The sequence below is a fragment of the Molothrus aeneus genome, chromosome 7 (assembly GCF_037042795.1).
Source record: "Molothrus aeneus isolate 106 chromosome 7, BPBGC_Maene_1.0, whole genome shotgun sequence".
Lineage (NCBI taxonomy): Eukaryota > Metazoa > Chordata > Aves > Passeriformes > Icteridae > Molothrus > Molothrus aeneus.
The window spans coordinates 7,450,695-7,471,827 of NC_089652.1; the positions used below are offsets into that span (position 1 = coordinate 7,450,695).

At 39.6% G+C, this 21,133-nt stretch overlaps 1 protein-coding gene across 2 annotated transcripts in view; it reads right to left on the minus strand.

Annotated features, from left to right (window-relative positions):
• CALCRL (calcitonin receptor like receptor) overlaps nt 1–21,133 on the minus strand; it is a 62,952-nt gene that overhangs the window by 9,747 nt on the left and 32,072 nt on the right. For both annotated transcript variants that reach the window (XM_066553714.1, XM_066553715.1), the window contains exons 2-11: nt 20,008–20,101; nt 18,856–19,000; nt 17,291–17,401; nt 16,280–16,392; nt 14,109–14,200; nt 8,928–9,054; nt 7,388–7,541; nt 6,150–6,210; nt 5,972–6,038; nt 304–522 (exon numbers count right to left, since the gene is read on the minus strand). In XM_066553714.1, the coding sequence (XP_066409811.1) occupies nt 304–522; nt 5,972–6,038; nt 6,150–6,210; nt 7,388–7,541; nt 8,928–9,054; nt 14,109–14,200; nt 16,280–16,392; nt 17,291–17,401; nt 18,856–19,000; nt 20,008–20,058 (1,140 nt within the window). In that variant the 5' untranslated portion in view covers nt 20,059–20,101. The remainder of the gene's footprint in view (nt 1–303; nt 523–5,971; nt 6,039–6,149; nt 6,211–7,387; nt 7,542–8,927; nt 9,055–14,108; nt 14,201–16,279; nt 16,393–17,290; nt 17,402–18,855; nt 19,001–20,007; nt 20,102–21,133) is intronic.

Genomic DNA, 21,133 nt, shown 5'->3' on the forward strand with positions numbered 1-21,133 from the left:
TATTTCAGGTGTGAGATAATTAAAGGTTTCTGATAAAATTCAGATATAGATAGCACAGAAATGCAGGACAAATCTAAACACGATGAACTACTTCTAAAAACAGACCACTAAAAACATGGGGCCATCTTTCTGCCACCATGTTTCCTTCCTTTGTAAACTGGAAGGCAAATACATGAAAATCCAGCGTACTGAGAAATCAAAGACTACTTTAAAAACTGCAATAACACAACCATTTCTCTTTTATTTGATTGCCATGCCAGCTGCTCTGAGCTGAGGGGAGGCAGGGCTGCGTGCTGCTCCCACCTGGTAGTGCATGAGGATGTGCATGACGTAGTCGTACACCTCCTCGGCGATGCGGCCCTCGGGTCGCCACGGGAACAGCACAAACTCGATGCCAAGGAGGGGGACAAGAATCAGGGTGGCTCTCACTGCCTTCATGTACAGGTTGGACTCAGCCTTGTGGGTGTCTTTCAGCTTGGTTATGAGAACACGAACGATGTTCAGCAGGAAGAAAAGGTTCACCTGTCGGAAAAGGAAATGACACTGAGAAAGAGGTCTGGAAAATAATCCCACACACTGACTTGTGAGACTGGAAACCAGACAACGCAAACTCTCACTGCTTGTATAATCACCCTGTGATTATACAAGAGATATCAGATAAACATCTTTGAAAGCACCTTAAAGTAAGTGAGATGTGGCTCTAACTTCCACTATCCACATCCATTCCTCAAACTCTCTAAGCAAAGTACCTGCCAGTGGTAATAACCCATACACCTTTCTCTCTGATGCCAGTAACAGTGCATGGGTGAAGGATTGAGTCTTTTCAAGTTGGTCAAGAAAGAAGGATGATGCTTTTCCCTCCTTGCATTTAAATATGGTTCTTCAAAAAGCTACTTTTTATTTTTCAAATGTGAATTCAGTAAATTTATAGAGAAGGTAAAATCAGAATAATAATTAAAAAATCACCAAAATGCTGCTACAAGGAGCTGTATTCCTCTAGCCAAACATTGGATTTGGCATTCTTACAGTAGCCAATGGTTGGATCTTTTACTCTTTCAGCAGAGCTGCCCATGGAGCAAGCACTGAGATGATGCTCTATATCACTCCCTTGCACTACTGAACTTGTTTATTTCCATAGTTACTAAGGCTTTCTTTTGTTAGAAATGGTCTATCTCTGTTTTTTTTTCCAGGTTTGACCAGGAAAAAGAATCCCAACTGTCATTATGAACAAGCACAAAACAGATACACAGGTGTGAGTATGGATACACACAGACACCCCCCAGGGATGAGGCACCGGAGCCTCAGCAGCCCTGGGGATGATCCCAGCCCACCCTCATCTCCTGTGCAGCCCCTGGTGGGAGCTGCAGGCAGATGAGAGCCTGGGAGCTCAGCCAGTCCCTGCCCTTGTCCCAGGCACAGACAGACAGAGGTGCTCTGGGGAGCTGCTATGGAAGGGACAGAGGCTTTGTCTTTGCTCCTATCTCTGCCTCCATAGGATTGTCTGCCCTTGCCAACAAAAGGGGGAAGGGGAAGAAGCTGGCAGGCAGACAGACAAATCCCTTCTAAAACACATCAGAATTCCTGGTCTAGGAGGAATTCTCTGTCTTGCTGTAGCACAAGTGCAAGCAGGGAAGGCATTTCAGACCATGGCTGTCACGCTCCACAGCCCTGGCAGAATTCTCTCTGTCAGTTCAGGCTTTCAGAATAAATAGCTGTGTGCTATTATAGCAACATGGTCCTTTACAGATATGGGATGTTATTTATATTCTACTTACATGCTATTTAAATAACTCTAACAGGAAGCTGTTTTACATAGGAAACTACTGCATGAAGTTCTCCTGGAAGCCTCCAGCTACCTTTAAGCTTTGTTTAAACGGCCAAGGTCTTCTGATTCTTTCTCGAGGGATTTATTTAGATTTTATGTAGCCCACGATCCCTATCCAACTTCCTATAGTACATGCAGACAATGAGTCCTTCCTCCATTTCTAAATTTAATCCTTCTCAAACCTACTTGTTCAACATTAACACATCTCAAACACTGAGTTTTCTGTCCTCTCATGTTTTGGTAGTGTGGCCAATTCGTACAACACTGTTCTTAAGTGCTAACTGAAGATGAAAGCTGCAGCAGCCAGGCATAAATAGCAGCACCCAATGAGCTGTTTCTTTTACAATATGCACAGAGTTTTTCTATTTGTTTCACCCACCAAAACTAAAATGCACAAAATTAAGCATGCAAAGAGTTTGCAAATAGCAGAAAGGGAGGAGGCAAAGCAGAAGACAGAGCTGAGTAGAACAGGATGAATGTCAGTACAAGTATGTAGCACCAAGTTTGATGAATATCTCTTCTGTCAGAAAATAAGAGCGAGGTTGGGATGAACTGAATTTTTAATTCAAGTGATGAAAGTAGCTCCTGGTTTTAAGTAAGGTGCTGAGTAGATTTTTGCATTTAAGCAAAAGTAGGGCAGTGGAACTCCTCGTATGCACATTATCATCAAATTGACTGTGATGGTTTGGAAAAGCCCAAAGGAGCTCTGTTGTGCTATCTGCACAATGAACACAGAGTGAAATAGCAACAGCTCCACAGTAACCTGAAAATTGAACAAGGCAACTGAGCAAAAATAGAAACAAAGGCAGAGAAGGCAATCCTAACACAAAAAATTGTGTTGCTGCCTATACTGGAAACTCAGGAGCATTTAGGGTCTGGCTTGAGAGTGGCAGTGAACTAAAGCCGAGTTCCTAAGTCAGTAGGGGCTGCAGTTTTTCAGTTAAACTCTCCTCATGTCCCTGATATTTCTACTTTTCTCAATGCTGAGTTTGCACTTAGTATAGTAATCCTTGTAGTTTAAATTCTGTTTCAATTCTTCCTAGGAGGATATAAACAGGTGATTCTCACTCAAGGCACTCAGATATTTTTAGATATGAGTTGATAGGCACTGCCTGGCTTTTAGTACAGTTGTTCAGCTCCATATCTTTGCCTGCTTGGACACAATTGAGCATTCAGCTTCTAAACTCCTAAGCCTATGACGGAGTTCAGCTTAAAGTCATTAAACACAAGGACATGAAAGACAGGAGAGCACCTGAGCTTCGTTCTAGCACACCTTCACTCAGAACTTGCATCTGCAGTGGTCTGTCAGACTGCAACACCAATAAATAACATCATTGCAGGGAGAAAGGAACATCCCTGTGACAACATTATTTTAAAAAGTGGCATAGCTAAGTAATCCAGTGGCACCCAAACAAAGAAAACCACAAGAGCATTGGCACTTTACATGGAAATCACTACTGGTTTCACTGAAGTGCAAACCAATTCCTTTTCCCTCCCCCCTCAATTTTGATCAATATTTGTCTAGCATGCAAACTAACACCACCCTCTGCTGTCTCATTCCCACTCTGTTTCTTTAATTGTGATTGCTTAGGCAGACAGTTGTAATTTAATGGTCAGTTGAAGACAATTCCAATCAAAGTGCAACCTATGTCTGCTCCTGTTTCTTTGGCAGAAGAACTGACCACAGTTACGTAACAACAGGGACCATAAAAGAAGCGTTGTTTTTAACTTTATGTAATTGTAGGATTTTCAGTGGTGTATAAGAGTTAAATTCCCATTGGTTTCTGCCAATTCTCCCTGGCACCCACTTGACAGTCCCCTTCACTTTCTTTGAGATCTGCTCCTGCAAATAGAAACAGTGTCTTCCCCCTCGTTATCTAATTTGCAGTTTAATGTTGTTGCTTAAACGTCTACTAAAGCAGGTCATGCTTAGTAAAGTGTGGAAATTGTATCTGGCAAGCAAGCTGCTTAAGCAAATGAGGGTTCTGTTCACAAAGCCTAAACACATGCATTTAATCTAACATCTTTAGCCCTGCCTTGTCTTTTCTGAATTGAAACAAAAAAAAATCTTGTTTTTGCTTCCAGAAAGGAAAGCAACTCCTTTAAAGTACTTTCACATTACAGGCAAGATGTACAGTTTAATCTGTTATTCCTAGATGATTTCCAAATAAATTTACTCATTGTACTGAGGCAAGAAAAATACAAGAGAAACACTTTTAGTTCGGTCATGAAAAATATAGGAATATCAGGTGAACAAAGTTGTAAATTGCAAAGAGGATGGACAAAGACTCTGTCCAGACCAACCCCACAGAGATGATTATTATGCCTCCAGTAAAATCAAAGAACATTCTGAATGTGGCCTTGGGACTTGGTCATTTGGGATGGATCCAGAGCATTTGAATCCCACAGGAGTCTGGCCACTTTCAGTGTGATTTTGTGGAGGTCACTGCTTAGAAGGCTGAAAAAATGACCTTACATCCTAAAATGAGGTCACTTCATGGAAGATAGTACAGTCTTTTATAGCTTTTGCACAAATTTTTACGTTGCTATTTAAGCAAATTCTAATACAAATTATTGTTCAGCTTGAAAGAGTTTTACTTAAGTGATGTATCTGTGACTAGACACCAGAACAATGGGAGCAACAATCCACCACAAAACCCCTATACTTTTCTGTGAAAACAGGTTTCATCTTCTGTGTAAAGCAGAGAGAATAAAACCTGAAAGGATCTAGAACTGGGTCTAAGTTTACAGATTAGAACACAGCTGATCCTTACATGAACAGATAGAGCAGACCTGTCTGACAGGACAAGAGATTACCGGCAATAATTCACACCCCAAGGGTCACAGCTCTCCATAACTCCATGGGCATTGCTCTGGCTGCCTAGACAGAGGGGCTCAGGTGTGTCATGGTATCACCACAGTCTTCAAAATTTAATTTCACTAGTTAATTTCACTGTGAATGAAAAAGGGATTCACAAGAATCCCAGGATTTATGCAATGGTCTTCTGAGAGAATCCTCCATGCACTGAATGCCCTCCAAAGGTATTCATTAACAAGTTAACTGAAGGGCAAAGTGTAGATCAGAAACTAGAATTATTTCCATAAAGTTAGGAAGGAATTTCCATATAGGTTTTTTATTCCTAATCAACTTCTTTTTGTGAACTGAAAAGTGGGGAGCAAAGTCAGCAGCCATGGACCCAGGAGTTTGGCCAGATCAGCTTGAAAGGTTTCTGCTTCAATAAAACAAATGACTGTCATACACAGTCAGGGGCTAATCACATATGGAATGCTTCTATGCTAATTATGTTAATTATGATAGTTGTTTAAGTGCACACCTATTTCTATTTAGCAACAACCCACTGCCTGAATTCCATAGGGTAAATCCAGTCCTAGTGCAACTGACCAAAAAGATTGATTTTTATGCAGTAATGTCCTCAGTTACTCACACCCAGAATTTCATTTAGTAGTGAACACTGAATAGAGCTGGCACTGACTTGGGGTGTCAGGCAGAACAGCATGCTCTGAGATTTCCTGAGCACTCCAGAAACAGAGGAGCTGCAGTACCCCGGGGCCAAAGCAGACAGTGCCAAATTAGTATCAGAACAGGGCCTGCCTCAGGTACCGGCAGAACCATTTGCACTGGTTCTCTCACAATCACCTGCTGTGATTTCTCTCCATCCCATATTCCCAGCCACAGTCAGTCCTGGCACCCAAAGCCCCTCTCCCTGAACCTCAGACAGTCTGGTGGCTGCTTGGCCACAGCTCAGTGACACAGTGAGGCTCCTAGCAAGGTCCACCTGGCAATTAGTCTGGCCATGAGAGGCATTCTCAGCTAAAGGAAGGATTTTAAATTCCCTTCCAGTACTCCAGGAAAGGTTTAGTCCTTCTTTGTCTCTAACATTTAAGTGGAATAATAATCAACATTGCAAACCCTGAGTTTCTCCAAGGACCAGAAGCACAGATCCTTAATAAGGCCAAGACTTCTTGTACCTTGTGTGTCTGAGGCACCTGCTGGGTTAAGCAGCAGACTCACAAGTGACAGTGACCTCTAAATGTTAGCTTAAGGCTCTTACCTTTGTAAGCTCATCAAGAGCAGCCAGAAAAACAAACACAAGAAAACAAAAATATTATTTAAAAAATGCTTACCAAGAGAGCAGCACAAATAGGGCCATGGATGATGTAAAGCAGATGAGTGTCAGAGCTGATCCAACAACTACAGAAAACAAACAGGAAAAGAAAAAAAAAAAGGCATTTATTAGCTTTGTTGGGTTTTTTTCCTTAAAGAAAATATAAAAATTTTGCAAAGCAAGCTGAAGCTACTTACTTGTCATTATAATATAAGCTTCTTGCAACAGCATGTATACAGGCAGGGATCAGTGGAAAACCTGTGAGAAAAAAACCAGCATTTTCTTCATTAGTAAAAAACTGGTTAATAACTAAGCAAACTTGTATGTTTTGTAGGAATCTTCTGTATTTTCTCCTCACCCAAACTATATACCTGCAGAGAAAATAAACTAACATGGACCAATTTAAACATTCTGAGGGCTGTGTGAAACCTTATTCCCACCGACTTGCCAAGAAATCCACAGCAACACACAGGAAAAGCAAATCAACTTTTTAGAACACAACAAGTGATCTTCATTAACAGATGCTTTTCAGGCTGCAATCTGCAGTTACAGCAAATAGGAAGGTAATATTAAAATGGTGGTTGCATGCATGAGCACAGCTTTAACAGTGGTGATCATGTTCTCACTGGTATGAGGATGAAGTATCAACACCTTGTTGTATTTAAAAAAAACTTTGAAATTAGACTCAGGAAATTAGGCCAAATGGAAAAAAAAAATTAAAACGAATAAGCAAATTAGTAATCTGGGACCCTTGACACTCTGGTGGTGCCTGATCTTCAGGAGCTGCTGAGCACCTGTGAGCTTCCAGCTGTGCCTGCAGTGGGACAGTGGCCCAGGTACCCATCACAGTGGAGCTGGGTGTGCCAGTGCAGGGAGGCTGCCAGAGCCTTCACTTTCACTTTGTGAACAAGCCCTTGTGCACTGTCTGAGGTGAGTGGGCTTGGCTTGTTGGTTTTGATACTGATACTACTCGAGACGTTCAGTTACAGCTGTTCTGTGTTTGCTTAGTGAACAATACAGGTCAAATGGAAGTGCTGGAAAAATAAATCCTCGGCCATCTCCAACTCAGCTCTGACCCTCCACCCTCGGCACGGCGAGACTTCTCTGAAAACAAACATTCACTCCTGAATAAACATCTCTGAGGTGAGGAACAATGAATAATTACTTCTTAAGATCTTTTTTGTAATAGGAGACTATTTTCTCTATACAAAGGAGGAGTCACTTCCTGACTGCAGAAATGCATAATCTTTCTCTCTCAGCAGAGGTACACACAACTTCCTACATTAATATTTCTAAGCTTGCTAAAATGCTACAGACAAAGAATTGGGGTGTGCCATGGTCACTCAAAGCTGCAGCTCAGAGAGGCAAAGGTAGGGGTGTTTGAAGGAAGAAGAGGCTGCATTGACCTGAAAATGCACAAGGTGAAATCACATACCCCAGCCAAGAAGGTAATACCACATCAAGTGCTGCTTCTCAGCAAAAACAGCCACCACAATCAGTGTGTGCAGGTAAATGCCTTCACACAGCATCCAAAAGTAGTTGCAACCCATCAGGTACAGGTAGATGAACTGTGACACTTTGCAACTAACCTGCAGGGAAAAAAGAGCAGAGTATGACATAAATTTTTGATTTGCAGAAATCTCAGAGCTTTATTTGCAAAGTGGAAAAAAATACCACTGGAAATAATGTTTATTCTGCTTTTCAATACAATTACATATTTATTTACTTTTTAGAATAGAATTTTCATGACATTGCAATCCCCTACTTTATGGTGACATAAAACTAATATCTGAGTCTGGATTTTTATTATTCCAACAAGAGGACCCTGAGATCCTCCAGTGTGACAGAATGCTGCTGTGATATTTTGCCTTATTGCAAATATTGCCACACTTAACCATTCCAAATCCTTAAATTATCTGATAGTAACCTCACAAGAAATGTACTTTGATGTGGGTAATCCCCTCTCAGTTTACCCATCACAACATATAACTACCCCAGAGAACAATTCATGTTTTTAGAATGCTTATAATACTTCCAGTTTCAACCTACTCCTAACTGCACATAGGGACTGAGAGCTCACAGTCGGTTTTGGAGGAGCCTGGCATTTATTATTTCTATTTAGCTTCATTAAAAATATATTCTACAGTTCAAATGCTATAAAATAATTTTTTGGGAAGTCTAAAATTTGAGGTTGTGAATAAGGATCAACAGTTAACTTGCAGATTTGGTCACATTAAATCCTTTTTTCCCCCTCCTTCCAATATCGCTGTCTGATTGTTCTATTTCTGCCACTTGGCTTAAAACAAACCAAAACCCAATATTGTTTTACCATTTTCTGCTACCTAACTCACTTGATGATGATAATTAGCAGCTATCTCAGGTATGTTTTCCAGCACACTGATGACTGCTTCTACAGGAGAAAAGGAAATTAGCTTTTTACTCAATTCAGCTTCTGCAGTTTTTAACCTAACTTCCACAGAATTAAGATTTATCTTCCATGTCTAAATAACAATAAAGCCAGAGCTAGGGATTTGTTTGTTTATGTAATTCATATTTAGAATATTGTGTTGCAAAAATATTCTTAATTTAACTGAAGATGGCCAAGTTAAAGCCATAAGAAATTAGAAGACAGATCCAAAACACCTTGCAAAACCTTTTTTCCTGCCCTTCCTTGGTGAACTCAGCTGTCAGCCTCCCTGAACCTTATACTCTCACAATAAAACACAACCATCTAGAATAGGCTTTCCTGCAGTTGTTTCAGGGCAGAAGCCATTCTGTGGAGCTGGGAAAAGGCATCCAGTGAGCTCAGTCCCACTTTTACCATTCCACAGCCTGCAAAGTGCAGCGTGCCAGGCACTGTGAGACATCTGCTGCACAGAGCATTCCATCAGCTGAGCACTCCCACCTCTGCTGCAGCACTCTCTGAGCCACTCACCTACAAACAAACAGACTTTGCCAAACACACTTTCACTTACTGGGTTGGTTGCAACTAATTCCTGGTTGTTGGCAACGGCCGTCAGTGAAATTATTGTTACAACAGAGTTGCAAACAAAAGAGAAAAACAGATTTTTATGCAGGGTAATCCTTTGGCAACTCAAGCTCCTGGAAAAGAGAAACAAGAACAAATGAGTACATGGGAGGACAACTATGTGTACTTGGGGACAACTCTGACATTTGGAAATGTTAGAGCTCTTGATTTTACTAACAAGTCCTACATCAACCCTTTCTTCATGTCCAGAGCAAATTTAATACAGCAAAAGGAAAAAGATCCAATATGCTTATAGTTATGCTTATAGTGGCCAGCTGAAAATTATTTAAATGCTGATAATAATTTTCAGAAGATTTACTTTTCTTTTGGTTAGTACCTGAAGAATTTCCCAATTACCTATCACACCAGTGCTTGATGAAGCTGTCTTACCCTGTTTCCATTTACCCAAATCTGTGCAGAACTTTTGAGGGTAATTCCTGTTACTCACATCCTTGTCATTTTTCTTCCTTCAGCCCAAAGTTAGAGAAGTATCTAAATAAGCAAAGTAATGCAAATCTCCCCTGACTTTTGTGTATAACTAAGTTATAAACAATTTATAGGACATAATTATAAAATCCCTCGAGAACTGCATTTAATTTTGGTAATTTCTAAAATTTGCTTTCAATCTTGCAATAAAATGAAAGAGAGAATATCTTTGGAAGATAAAACAAACAAAAAAAACCCCAAACAAACAGAAATTCAAATATGTCAAAGAATGTTGAACTTAGGTGCAGCAACTTTCTGTTTTTCTGCCATTCTAGAGGAAGCAGGAATAACTTAGTGTAATCAAGGAGGAGGGACCACTTCTCATTCAAGTTTTTCAGTGAATTCCTGGGTTGCTTCAGAGACAGCACTGAGTTGCTGCAGAGTCCTCACACCTGCCTGTCTCCAGGTAATGGCCAGAGAGATGGAGTGCAGCTGATTGACCCTTGGGAATGACCAACTGCGGGAGAAAATCTACCACTTACACACATGCCACTGAGAGAAATCAGAAATACATTCAAAAGGGCAGCAGGGGACATGTCTAAACTGTCACCCAAGGGAAAAAAAAATAAATCAAGTTTTCTGGCATCTTCAAATAGCTTGCCTGGAAAAAAAGATAAAGGAGGGACATTGGTGATTAATTTTTAATTTGAGAGGATAGAAGGGAGACCTTTACACTTTTTCAGAGAGATGCAGATATGAAATCTTCACAAAGGCTGGAGGAGTATATTGACAGATGAAACAACAACCAAGGTGGCCCAAAGAAAAAAAGAGGACAGCCCCATAAGCCTGGCCACAGGGCAGACCTTGGCTGCATCCTTGCAGCTCTCACAAGGGCAGGGTACAAAGCACACACAGATGCCTGCACTGAGCTCATGGTACTCACTGTGCAAGCCCTGAGACAGACAGTCCAAGCCCATGGCACTAAAAACAGGGGAAGGAAAAGGAAACCCCTCTAGAAACCAGTGCTGCCATTTAACAGGGACCTACAGGAAACTTTGGTTGCCACGTGTCACTCGGCTGAAGAAAACACAAAAGAAAAAGTTTCAAAATATGGAAAACAGGGTTGCATATGAGTTTGAGGAAAAAATATATTCCATCAGGCTCTTTAAGATTTTATTTGAGTCTTGTTTTAATGCCCCAAAAGGATAAAATTTAATTATTATAACATGTAGGGTCTTACATTCTTTGCAAATGTATTTTTCTATGGTTTTTTTTTTCCCCCCTGTATGTTTTATATATGAAAAGAGAGACAATGCTAGATTCCAGCGAAGGTCTTTGTGTAAACAAGTCCTGAACAGCTCTGGAATTCTGTCTGCTTATTGTTAAGACTCAAGGCTCAGGCGAGGAAGAGCACGTACAGCTAATGGGGCCATCGCTCCGGGTCATCCCGCAGCTGTTCCTGTTGAATATTCACACACACCCATCCACACCCACCTCCACCCATGCATGAAAGGACTGAGAGGATCACCGGACAAGGAACAGAAAGCAAGACTGATGACATTTAAAAACTAAGAATGTTTTTGGTAATAAAAAGATTTTTCCTAAGCTTCCCCACCCTCTCTCTTCTGTTATCCTTCCTATAGTCCTTTATTCTCACTGTTTTTCTTAATGACATAATATCCTTTAATCACTTAATTCTCATGTTTATGATCTAAGTACATTTGAATGACAAACCCCTCAAATTAAACCTCAAATAAAAAGAGACTTCCTACTATATTATCTATTTCCCCTCTTTTTTTATTTTTATTTTTTTACTCCTGTATATCTTGGGAATTAGGGAACAATTAATTTCTCCAAAAGAAAAAAGGGTGACATGTTCAAATGGGTTTTTTTGGTGACATCTCAAAGTGGGTTTGAGATCTAAGTTTTTAAGGTATTTCAATACTGCAAAACTCAACCAGTGAGATCCACATAAGCACCTAAGGGGAATTATCAGTTCAGATGACATTAACTGAGTGATTTAGGTAGCTCTGTCTCCATAACAATCCAATAATCAGTGTTTTGTCCACTCTCTCTTTAATACACTGCTGCTCTCCTGTGTGAATGCTGTCATGGGATTTGATATGACACTTGATCAAAAACTCCATTGTTTCAGGTGGGTTTGTTTGTTGGGGTTTTTTTTGTCTGCTTTGATTTTTAGGTGGGGGCACCTTTGAAAGTGCAGCTCCCTTTTATCCTAAATCACTGCTTTTTAAATTATTCTCTTGCCTCATTTTTCATTCTTTATGGCAACCATGCAATTATTTTAACATTTGCATCACGTGCATGATCTCGAGTACGTTACAGAATGACAAAGCAGAGACACTGCAAGGAGTTACTTTTATGTCTCATAGATGAGTTTTCAGAGATGTTCAGAGTTCCAAGCTTATGACCCATCTCATTCTGTTACATCAAGAACTCCAATGCACTTGGGGAACACAAGTCACAAGCTGGACAAGTATTTCCAAGGAGAAAATTTTATGAAGAAAAAATAAAACTTAAGATGCAGAAAAATTTTAGTCCTAAAAATAATTCAAATCCCAAACAGTTTATATTTCCTTTGAGGAAAAGTTCCAAATTCCTAGTCAGATCTAAAGATACCCTAATGATCAGAAATCCAGAAAATGTTGTCTGGAAACTGTCAGTTGACTTACAGATTAAATGTTTTGGAAATGACAAATTCAAAGACACCCCCCACAATAGGAAAAAAAAAAGTCCACCTGTTAAAGCTATGAATAATTATCCAAGCCTTAGCTGATACATAATACATCCTGGTATTAATCTAGGTCCTTAAATACCCTTCTGCTACTAAAAATACTTTATAGGAACTGTACATCCCAAGAGAACAGCTTGTAGAGGACTTTCTTTAGCTTCCTTTGAATTTTGTAATTTCCTTTTCCATCCCAACATAACCACAGTCTAGAAAATGTGGTTTGTGGGTCTGGATTCATTCCATGTGGTTCTCTGAGGATGGATGATCCTGCTCCCAGGGAAGAAAATCCCTGGATGGTGAGACAAACATGACACAGGATGGCAGCACAGCAGACCACCTGCTTTTGCTGTAAGTGCCACAAGCAAAGATGAAATTACTTTGGTTTTCATATTATGGTATAGAAAAATCATGCTTGACTCTCTGTGAACTTATAAAATCATCTCCTACTCCAAATCCTTTTCTTTTTCCATGTGTTAAAGCATTTTTCCTGTCACATTAGATATTTAGTCTGTTAAACTTTGTCACATATATTGCAATAGTACTGTCCATTTCTGTGCAAAATCAAAGCTCTTATAATGACTCAGAGCCATTTCACACATTCAGTTTGTGGAAGGAAAGTGAATTTGGAAAGGAGAAGCATTGTTTTTACAGATAATACAAAAAGAAAGTGATTGAAAACCAATTATTTGTGTTTTCCTCATGAAACGAGGTCAGAAAAAACTGAAATACCATCTTGAATACTGGATTTTCAAAGGAAAGGCTACAAAGTTGAAACCCTCCTGTTTATGGGGGATTTGCAGAAATGCTGCAGAAGCCTGGGGAAATAATGCACAGCTAGAGTGGAAGCACTGCTTTCAGACAGGCTAAAAAGAACTTTTGTTGGTTTTTTTTTTTATATCAGCTATCAGCTGCCTCCACCTAATCAAAGCCCACAGCATGAGAAGAGCAGCATCCATGGGCACTGGCAGTACCTGCTATTGCTATTTAAATGTCAGGAGGAAATGGAGGGAGGCAGCAGGGGCAGGAGCAGGAGAGTGTGAGGAGCAGATGTGCAGTGCCAAGGAGAAGGTGTTTATGAAATGATTAAAGCAGGCTGACAAGGGCAGCCTGCTCTGGCCACAGCAGCAGCTGGCACAGGGAACAACTTGTCTTTCTCAGCTCTGCCCATGTGGCAACACTCCTGGGTTCGCCTTTCCACCAGGCCTCAGCAGCTTCTTAAAGGAAGAATAAAAGAAAAGGAGTCTTTCATAGGGAAGCAAAGAAAGTTCACCAGATATGAAGTAATAAGACTAATTTTAAAAGGCCTGTGTATTGTATTATGAGCTGTTGGGACAATGGTGACACTGCTCAAACTTCCTTTCAAGAAGGTGACATAATTGTTAGTCAGCAGATGACAAGCCTGTCATACACAATACTGTGAATCAAAAAATGGGATTATTCTTATTATTCCCATTTCTACTGTAGCTCTCAGCCTTACTTCCCTTACAGTTGTCATATTTTGTGAGTACCACTTTGGAATGTTACTGTACCTAGCAAATGTCATCACTATTTTGGTTTCCACTTGCTCTTTAGTCCAGTTGATGCTTGGCATAACACAGAATCACAGAACATCCGGACTTGGAAGAGACCCACAAGGATCACTGTGTCCAATTCCCAGTATCATACTGTCATTTGTCACTAAAGAAATCCAGACATCAAAAACCCAAAATGAACAAACCTTTTCCTATTTCCTATTTTCAATATATTCTACAGGTTTTGGCTTGCAGGTTTTTGATTTTAGATTTCTGAGAAAAGAAACCTGCATTTTTGTTACAATATAAAGTCCAATGGCAAACCTATATACTGGCTTTCTTCACCTTCCTGCTCCATCTAATTTTATTTGGATGGCTGGTGTTCCAAAGCACTGACCCACTGTGGCAACCACTGATGATGGATTTTAAATGTACTTACTTAAAATAAAAGAATATGCCAAGAGAAATCAGAAGTGATGCAATTGAAAGTCCATGTCCGATGATGGCCAAGTAATACAGGTTCAGAGCAGTCTGCAACACAATAACAAAGCCAAGTGATTCTGACAGAGCTACTGCTGATAAAGCACATATTTATACATCTCTTCTTGCAAAGTGACTACAGTACTGATAAGGAAAAGACAAACAAAACAAAACCCATTTCAGGTAATGATGGAACAAGTCTTTTCTCAGCATTTAAAGACCCTTCCTTCAAAGTGAGCTATGATTATGGTACTGGAAATTCAGTTTTTATTGAGCATTTCAGGAAGGGCATGAAAAAAATTGACAATGACTCAAAAATAGTGAAGACTATTATGTTAAATAGTCATAATTATGTTTCAATATTATGTTATGTTAAATAAGCCTGCTGCCAATTATGGAATTACGAAAATCTAGGTAGGTACAAAAGGTAAAAAAAAAAAAGAACTGGTGATTTAATATTTGGAATATGTTCATGTTATCATTAATTCTTGTAGCTAATATATTAATTAACTAATTAGTTTTATCAGAACACAACAAACCTTTGCTCTTAGTCATGGAATCTGTCTTGCAGAAAAACCCTTGCTGCATTAAATGTAAGGGTATCATTTGGCACATGAGGAAAAGAAGATTTTCAGGTTGAACCTTATACTCTCACAATAAAGCACAATTTTGGGTTCCATAGGAAGAGTTAGAGCACGCATCCAAGTGCTCACCTACTGCAAACTCTGTGCATCCCCTGAACTTATCATTCCAAGTTAGAAGAGAGTAATTGCAGCTTGCTATATATACTGACTTTTGAGATTAACAAAGAAGATAAAAAGATTAGAGGTAAAGCTTTAAGTAGGCTGTAATATGACACAAGGGTAACTCTTGATGTGCACTAGAAATTTTCAAACTACAATTATTTTTTTAAATGAGATAGCTTCCTTAAAAAAACAAACCAAGCATCAATGCAATAGGTATAAATGGAACTTATTGTGAAATTTGAAAAGCAAACAATTTGTGAGTGAGAAAAATTGAGCGTTACCCCAAAATGCTAAAATTTGAGATGTATAAATGACAACAGCCATTCTAGGACAGGTCCATATCCTGTATCTCCCCCTCACTCAGTGGCCAACCTAGGCAGAGGTGCATTGTCAGGACTTGGAGATTGCCCCACGCTTTAGAATGGGCACAAGAGCGTGGCACAGCAGGGAGCACTGCTGAGGGCAGTAAAAATGAGAATTAACAAAGCACAACAGCCCCAGTTACTGTGCAGTGTCCCACCCACCTTCCAGGCACACTGAGGAGAAAATGCTGCTGCTGAGCAAAACAACACACAACTGCAGCAAGGCTGTCCTTGGAGCTGTTAGTCCATATAATGGCTTCAGATTTGCGACAGAGTTGAAATATGCTGGCAAAACAGCCTGAGGGGAACTACCTCACTATTCATAAAGGGGGATTGTCATAGATCTGCTCCTTTCTGAGTAATATCCTCCATTCTCAGCACAGTATTAGTAAGAATCAATGAATTATGGCAATTCTGCTAATAGAATAAAACTGCCATTACCAAAATCAAAGTCTCATGATTTGAGAAAAAGCAATAATAAGTGCCTTATTCTCTGTAACCATCTTTTGCCCAATATGGTTTTTAGGTAAGAACCCTAAGGCATTTCAAGAGCAATGGTGCAGGCAGTTAGAAACTATTACAGGTCAGATTTCTTGACACAGTCTGCTACTACTGAACCCTTAAAACATGAGGTTCAAATTAATTGAAAGCCTCTCCTAGTCTGTGGTTTGTATTCCTGGTTCTTGGGAATTCACAGTTTCAATTTACTGCTTCTTCCCATGACTGAATGTTTCATAAACATAAGGAATATTAGTGGACACAGAGTTGGGGAATGGTAAGCAATATTGTCCATTGTATCCTCACATATCACAAAGTAACTCTAAGAGGTCATTAAAGATTTAGTTTTTCTTTTTCTAAATCTTTTAATGGATGGGCATGTTCAAGATAAATTGAAGTCTATAGAAAGAGCATCTATACACAGACCCACACAAGTACAGAGCCTACTTTTGATATATAGAAACTTATGAAGATTCTCAGTTCAGTTTCTTGACGTGAGTACCATGCACTCGTTCCTCTCCTACCTTCACTTTTTCATGAGTATAGCTATTGCACTGAGTGTAGTTTGTCCAGGTCCTGTTGCTTTCTGGGTGTCTGAACCAATTCCCATTTGGATCACAGATCTTCGTAACTTTTTCTGCAATCAAAGTTGACGGAACGAAAAACAAAAGAAGAAAAGTGAAAGAAAAACACAACAGTCAGCACTGAAATTCTCTTTCCTGATGCCAAGCATTTAATAAAGATTGGCAAACACATGACAGCTTTATTAATATGACTAGAGAGACTGTGCTTGTTACTATGAATTCTGAGAAACTTGAGGCCGTTGCTTTTGCTTGGCAAGGGCGACCGATGATGTGATTCTCCTTAAGAAAACAAATAGATTTTCCTTCTCCAATCCATTAAATATCAAAATACATTGAACTAACTGTTAGAGAACTACCAGATGAAGTGACAAAAATATTTAAATGGCTTGCTTAATATCTAAGATGGAAACTGAAGTCTAATATCCTACCACTATAAATTAGTATTGGACAGGCAGGGAAACATAAATAGCAAAACTGGAAAATTGCTGGAAAACAATGATTTCTATCATCAAATAGAGCATGAAAAGACCCTGGGAAATACAAAGAAATCCGTGACATTTTCCACATGCTCACAAAGCTTTGCCCACAGAAACAGGAAAGGAATCAAAGTGGGAGAAACTCTTTGTCAGCTTCAACTGTTAAACTGAGGTAAAGCAGTAAGTTGTATTTCTTCTTGTCTGAGAGAAAAGCTCATCTCTAAGAAGAAAAAAGTGTGATCTAACTTAAATTCTGACTGCCTAATCTACAGAATCCCTCAAGGACACTTATTTTCTTTTCTAAGCTGTAACTTGTCAGTTTTCTATGAGATAGAAGGAAAATGCAAATAATGAATCTTGAGTTTCTGAAATCCTGGAGCATTTATGACTTGAGTGAGGCAAACAAGAGACATCAAGCCCCCAGATTCTAATTTCAGTGAGAAATGCATTGCTGTAGTAGTCCAGGCACTCCTACCTGATGGGTTGAAATCCTGAAAGTAGTCAGGACAACGCTGCACCGACACGGTTCCAGCAGCAACATCACTCCAGCACAACCAGCCATCCCAGGTCCTGTTGCAGTAAGGACCTGCAAACAGAGAGACACCTGGGAATCAAGTAACTCTTGCTGCAGAATGTTCTTTCAAAGGTAAGATGTAGGATTGGGTAAGGTAGGTTTGCAGCAATGGGGAAAAAAAGAGAAAAAATTTGGCAGTGGTTGATTAAAACTTCACTTAACAGAGATAGCAGTTCCTTATACATACATTTCTTTGAATACATTTCAAAATCTTCTCTCCTTCACCTTGAAATGGCTTACATCTACAACTGGCAAACCTCAGATCTAGAACACGGTGGGCAAAAAAATTGATTCATACTTAATAATGTACCTTAGCCAAGAACCTCACTCCTTGAAAGACAGCTTTACTGAATTTTACTACGTTTTGGATGTACACCAAGCCTGTACATATGTTTGCTTGTTCACAGAAAACACAGAAGGCAGGAGAAAGCAGCCCCAGCTGCTCTGCCTCAGGCTGGGCTGAGCCTGCAGCAGCCACTGTGGAAAACACTTCCCTAAGTGCCCAGGAACAGGGAATCCAGTGTCCCTCAAGAGCCTGTTCCAATGCCTCATTGCCTACACACATTTCAACATCTAAATAAACCTCCTTGAGAATGAGCTGGCATTTTACAAACAGCTTCTTTCCGAAAAGCCAATGACGCAGTCATTCTGTGTGCCTCCCTACAAATTTCACGATGTTTTTATTATCTCGCTGCAGTTTTCTTTTAAGGGCTGATTAATGTCTCCATCTCAAAGGCTGCAGCTCTCTAACATCGTGTAATTCCTCCTCATCTGAAGATTTTCCAATTTGTGCAGATCCTTCTGAAGCTGTGAGGGCCCCTTATGCTGTGGGCATGAGCTTACACTGCCATGTCTGTATCCATTCCTGACCTCCAGGCACTCAGCTCCTCCAAAGAAACATTTCAGAAGAAAAAAATCTCCTTGTAGAAGAACCCAATTTCACCTTTCCTTGCCTCAAAGGCCACTCAGCATTTCCAGACGCTTCCAAGTGAATACAGCAGCAGGTGGAGTGGCTGAGGTCAGCTCTGAGTGACTTATCAGGAAAAGCAGTAATGACACCAGCACAACCCTCAGAGCAGGGAAACTGTGTGGATTAAGGTACTTACAATTTTTTAAAGGCTGATGTGACCAGGAAGACAGAGGTATAAAAAGAGCATGAAATGAAATAAGGTGGTAAGATTAATTAGTCATGATTTTTAATGTAGATATCTACTTAAATTAACATTTTCTTATTTCATCAGAAAGAAAAGCTTTGTGTTCTATCTGAAGTGGTGCTATGGGCAGATAGTATAACATATAACTTCATGCATCCCAAAGTGATGTTTATAAAAAATTGAGAAAATGTTAAAACCTGAAAAAGAATTGCTAGCAAGGTAAGAAATTAATATAACCAAAGGACCCTGAATTACTGTAATAATATCTGTTGACAACTTATTAGCAAAGCCTGATGAGAAAGCAATCTCTACCTTCTTTCTTGTGAATAGGGTCTTGCATGATCTTCTGGTAGCATTCATACTGTGCTGTCATGATTTTATTCCGTGTAACACTCAGCTGGGCAAAGTCCATTGTGGAGTTCTGCTGTCCCTCAGCTGGAGAAGCAGTGGCAAAAAACTAAGAGTAAAAACACCTCTTTTAGCAAACCACAAGTACAAGCTCCAACATAAACTTTTTCAACATTAATCTTTTCAAATACTGTACGTTAAATATTATTTTACCGAAAGAGAGTGATCTTTAAATCTTATTACTGACAATATGATTTTATGTTTTTCTGGCAATTCTTACTACTGAATCTTGATAAACATCTCCTGAACGAGCATAGGGTAGGAACAACTGGCAAGATTGGTAAATAAGAATGGCAACGAGCATAGAAAGCATTGAGATAGTCAGAAGCATATGAACAACTTTTCTAAAACCCAGTGAAATATATCAAAGTTTAGTCTAAAAGACGCTTCAGTCAGGCCCAAAATGATCCTTTACAAAAAATGATCTTCCATATATTTTTTGCACTGAAGCATTTAGCTTGTCCAGAGCTATTTGGTTTCTCTGTAGTCAGGTGAACCATAAAGTCAACCCTCAGAACAGAGAATGTTATTCAAAAGACAAGACATCCACTTTGATAGTTATTAAAATTAAAAATTTAAAAATCTTACGAAAGTTGATCATGACCAAAAACTGAACCTTTTAAGTGCATTTTTAATAGTAATTAAATATTTTATGGGAAGCTACTAAGCTTCACAGAAAAACAAAGCTGCAGATTGAAATACTGTACCAGTGCTGTACAAGGGATAAAATTTCAGTTTCTGAGGATGTCTCTGAATCTCAGTTGTCTCCTCCTGCTCTTCCTGGGGTCTGCAGGGTACTGCCTCTGTGTCACTTGTCCACTGCTACTGTTCTGAGCCAGCAGAGAATATGCTGGATTCAGCACAGGTAAAAACTCTTTCTGTTCCTTTGCCAACAGAATTTAACAGATAACAGAAGATAGATAAAGATCCTGTTGTGCAGGAGCTACATCTGAACACAAGATTAGCTCTTTCTGTGCTTCCATGTTAATAATTTCTGTGGTACCCTCTACAGGGTTGTTAAAGCTGGAAGTGATTTTAAAAATTCATAAGACTCACCACAGTAACCAATGAGAAGAGCAGCAAAAATGTGATCCAGATTTTTGTCATTTTTATATCTGGTGCAGTCAATATGTAGCTGAATGAACTAAAACTGCAATAGGAGAAAAAAAAAAAAGGAAAGAAATTTAGGAATTAATGAAAGCCAACACTGATAAAAGAGTTTCACATTTTATTTCTGAACTAGAACAAATTGATGGAGGTGCTCTCTATTTCTATTCATGCATAGTGATGCCATGTGAAATACACAGGGATGCACCAAAACAAGGCACTCAGTTCCTCAGTGCCTCCAGTGCCTCCACCAACACCTTCAGAGGGTTTGTACCAGCCCCAGACACAAACTGCACTCTGGCCATCTCTGCCTTTGGGAGCCCACAGCAAACTGCAGTTGGTTCCCTCAAATACACTCAGGCTTTCAAACACACACATTTATTTCCCATTTTACTCCCATTTCCTCCTGATATTTAATTTTGCCATTTCTGGAATAACTGATCTAGTGAGAAGCCACTTCATCCTGAACTTCCAGCTTTGCAAGGTTGATAGTAGCAATGCAAGAATTCATTGTGAGCTGTAAAATAGTTCCTGTATCTGCAGAATCTGTAGTTTCTTTACCTGTCATTAGAAGAAAACACAAATACCCAAGCCAGGTATGACCACCTTACACTGCAAACTCTTCTTGGAATTGATTCTTGAAGTGAAAAATTCTCCCCAAGCATAAAATATACACAATTATTTATGAAGCATGTAAACCACCCATTCAGTGTAACCCTGCCATAACAACTGCCTCAAAAGGAAGGGAAATGTCAAGGAATTTTGTCTTTTAATATTTCAGTGTCCTGAAGTGTCCTGAGAAGATCACAAAGCTGAGTCTGGAACTGAGATAAGACCTTTTCTTCTGATTGCATCGTGGCAAAACTCAGTTTAGTTATTACAACTGCACATTTCAAAAATCCAAGTATCTCACTGCAGCAGCATTATGAAGCTATTCTCAGCTAAAAGAAAAGCAATAGCATGTGCATGAGCTTAGCTCCCTGGTACAGATGAATGCACTGCAGCTCTCAGAATGTGATGAAAGACACAATCCTTGCACACCAGCCCAGAGACCCCACTGCCAGAGCATCCAGAG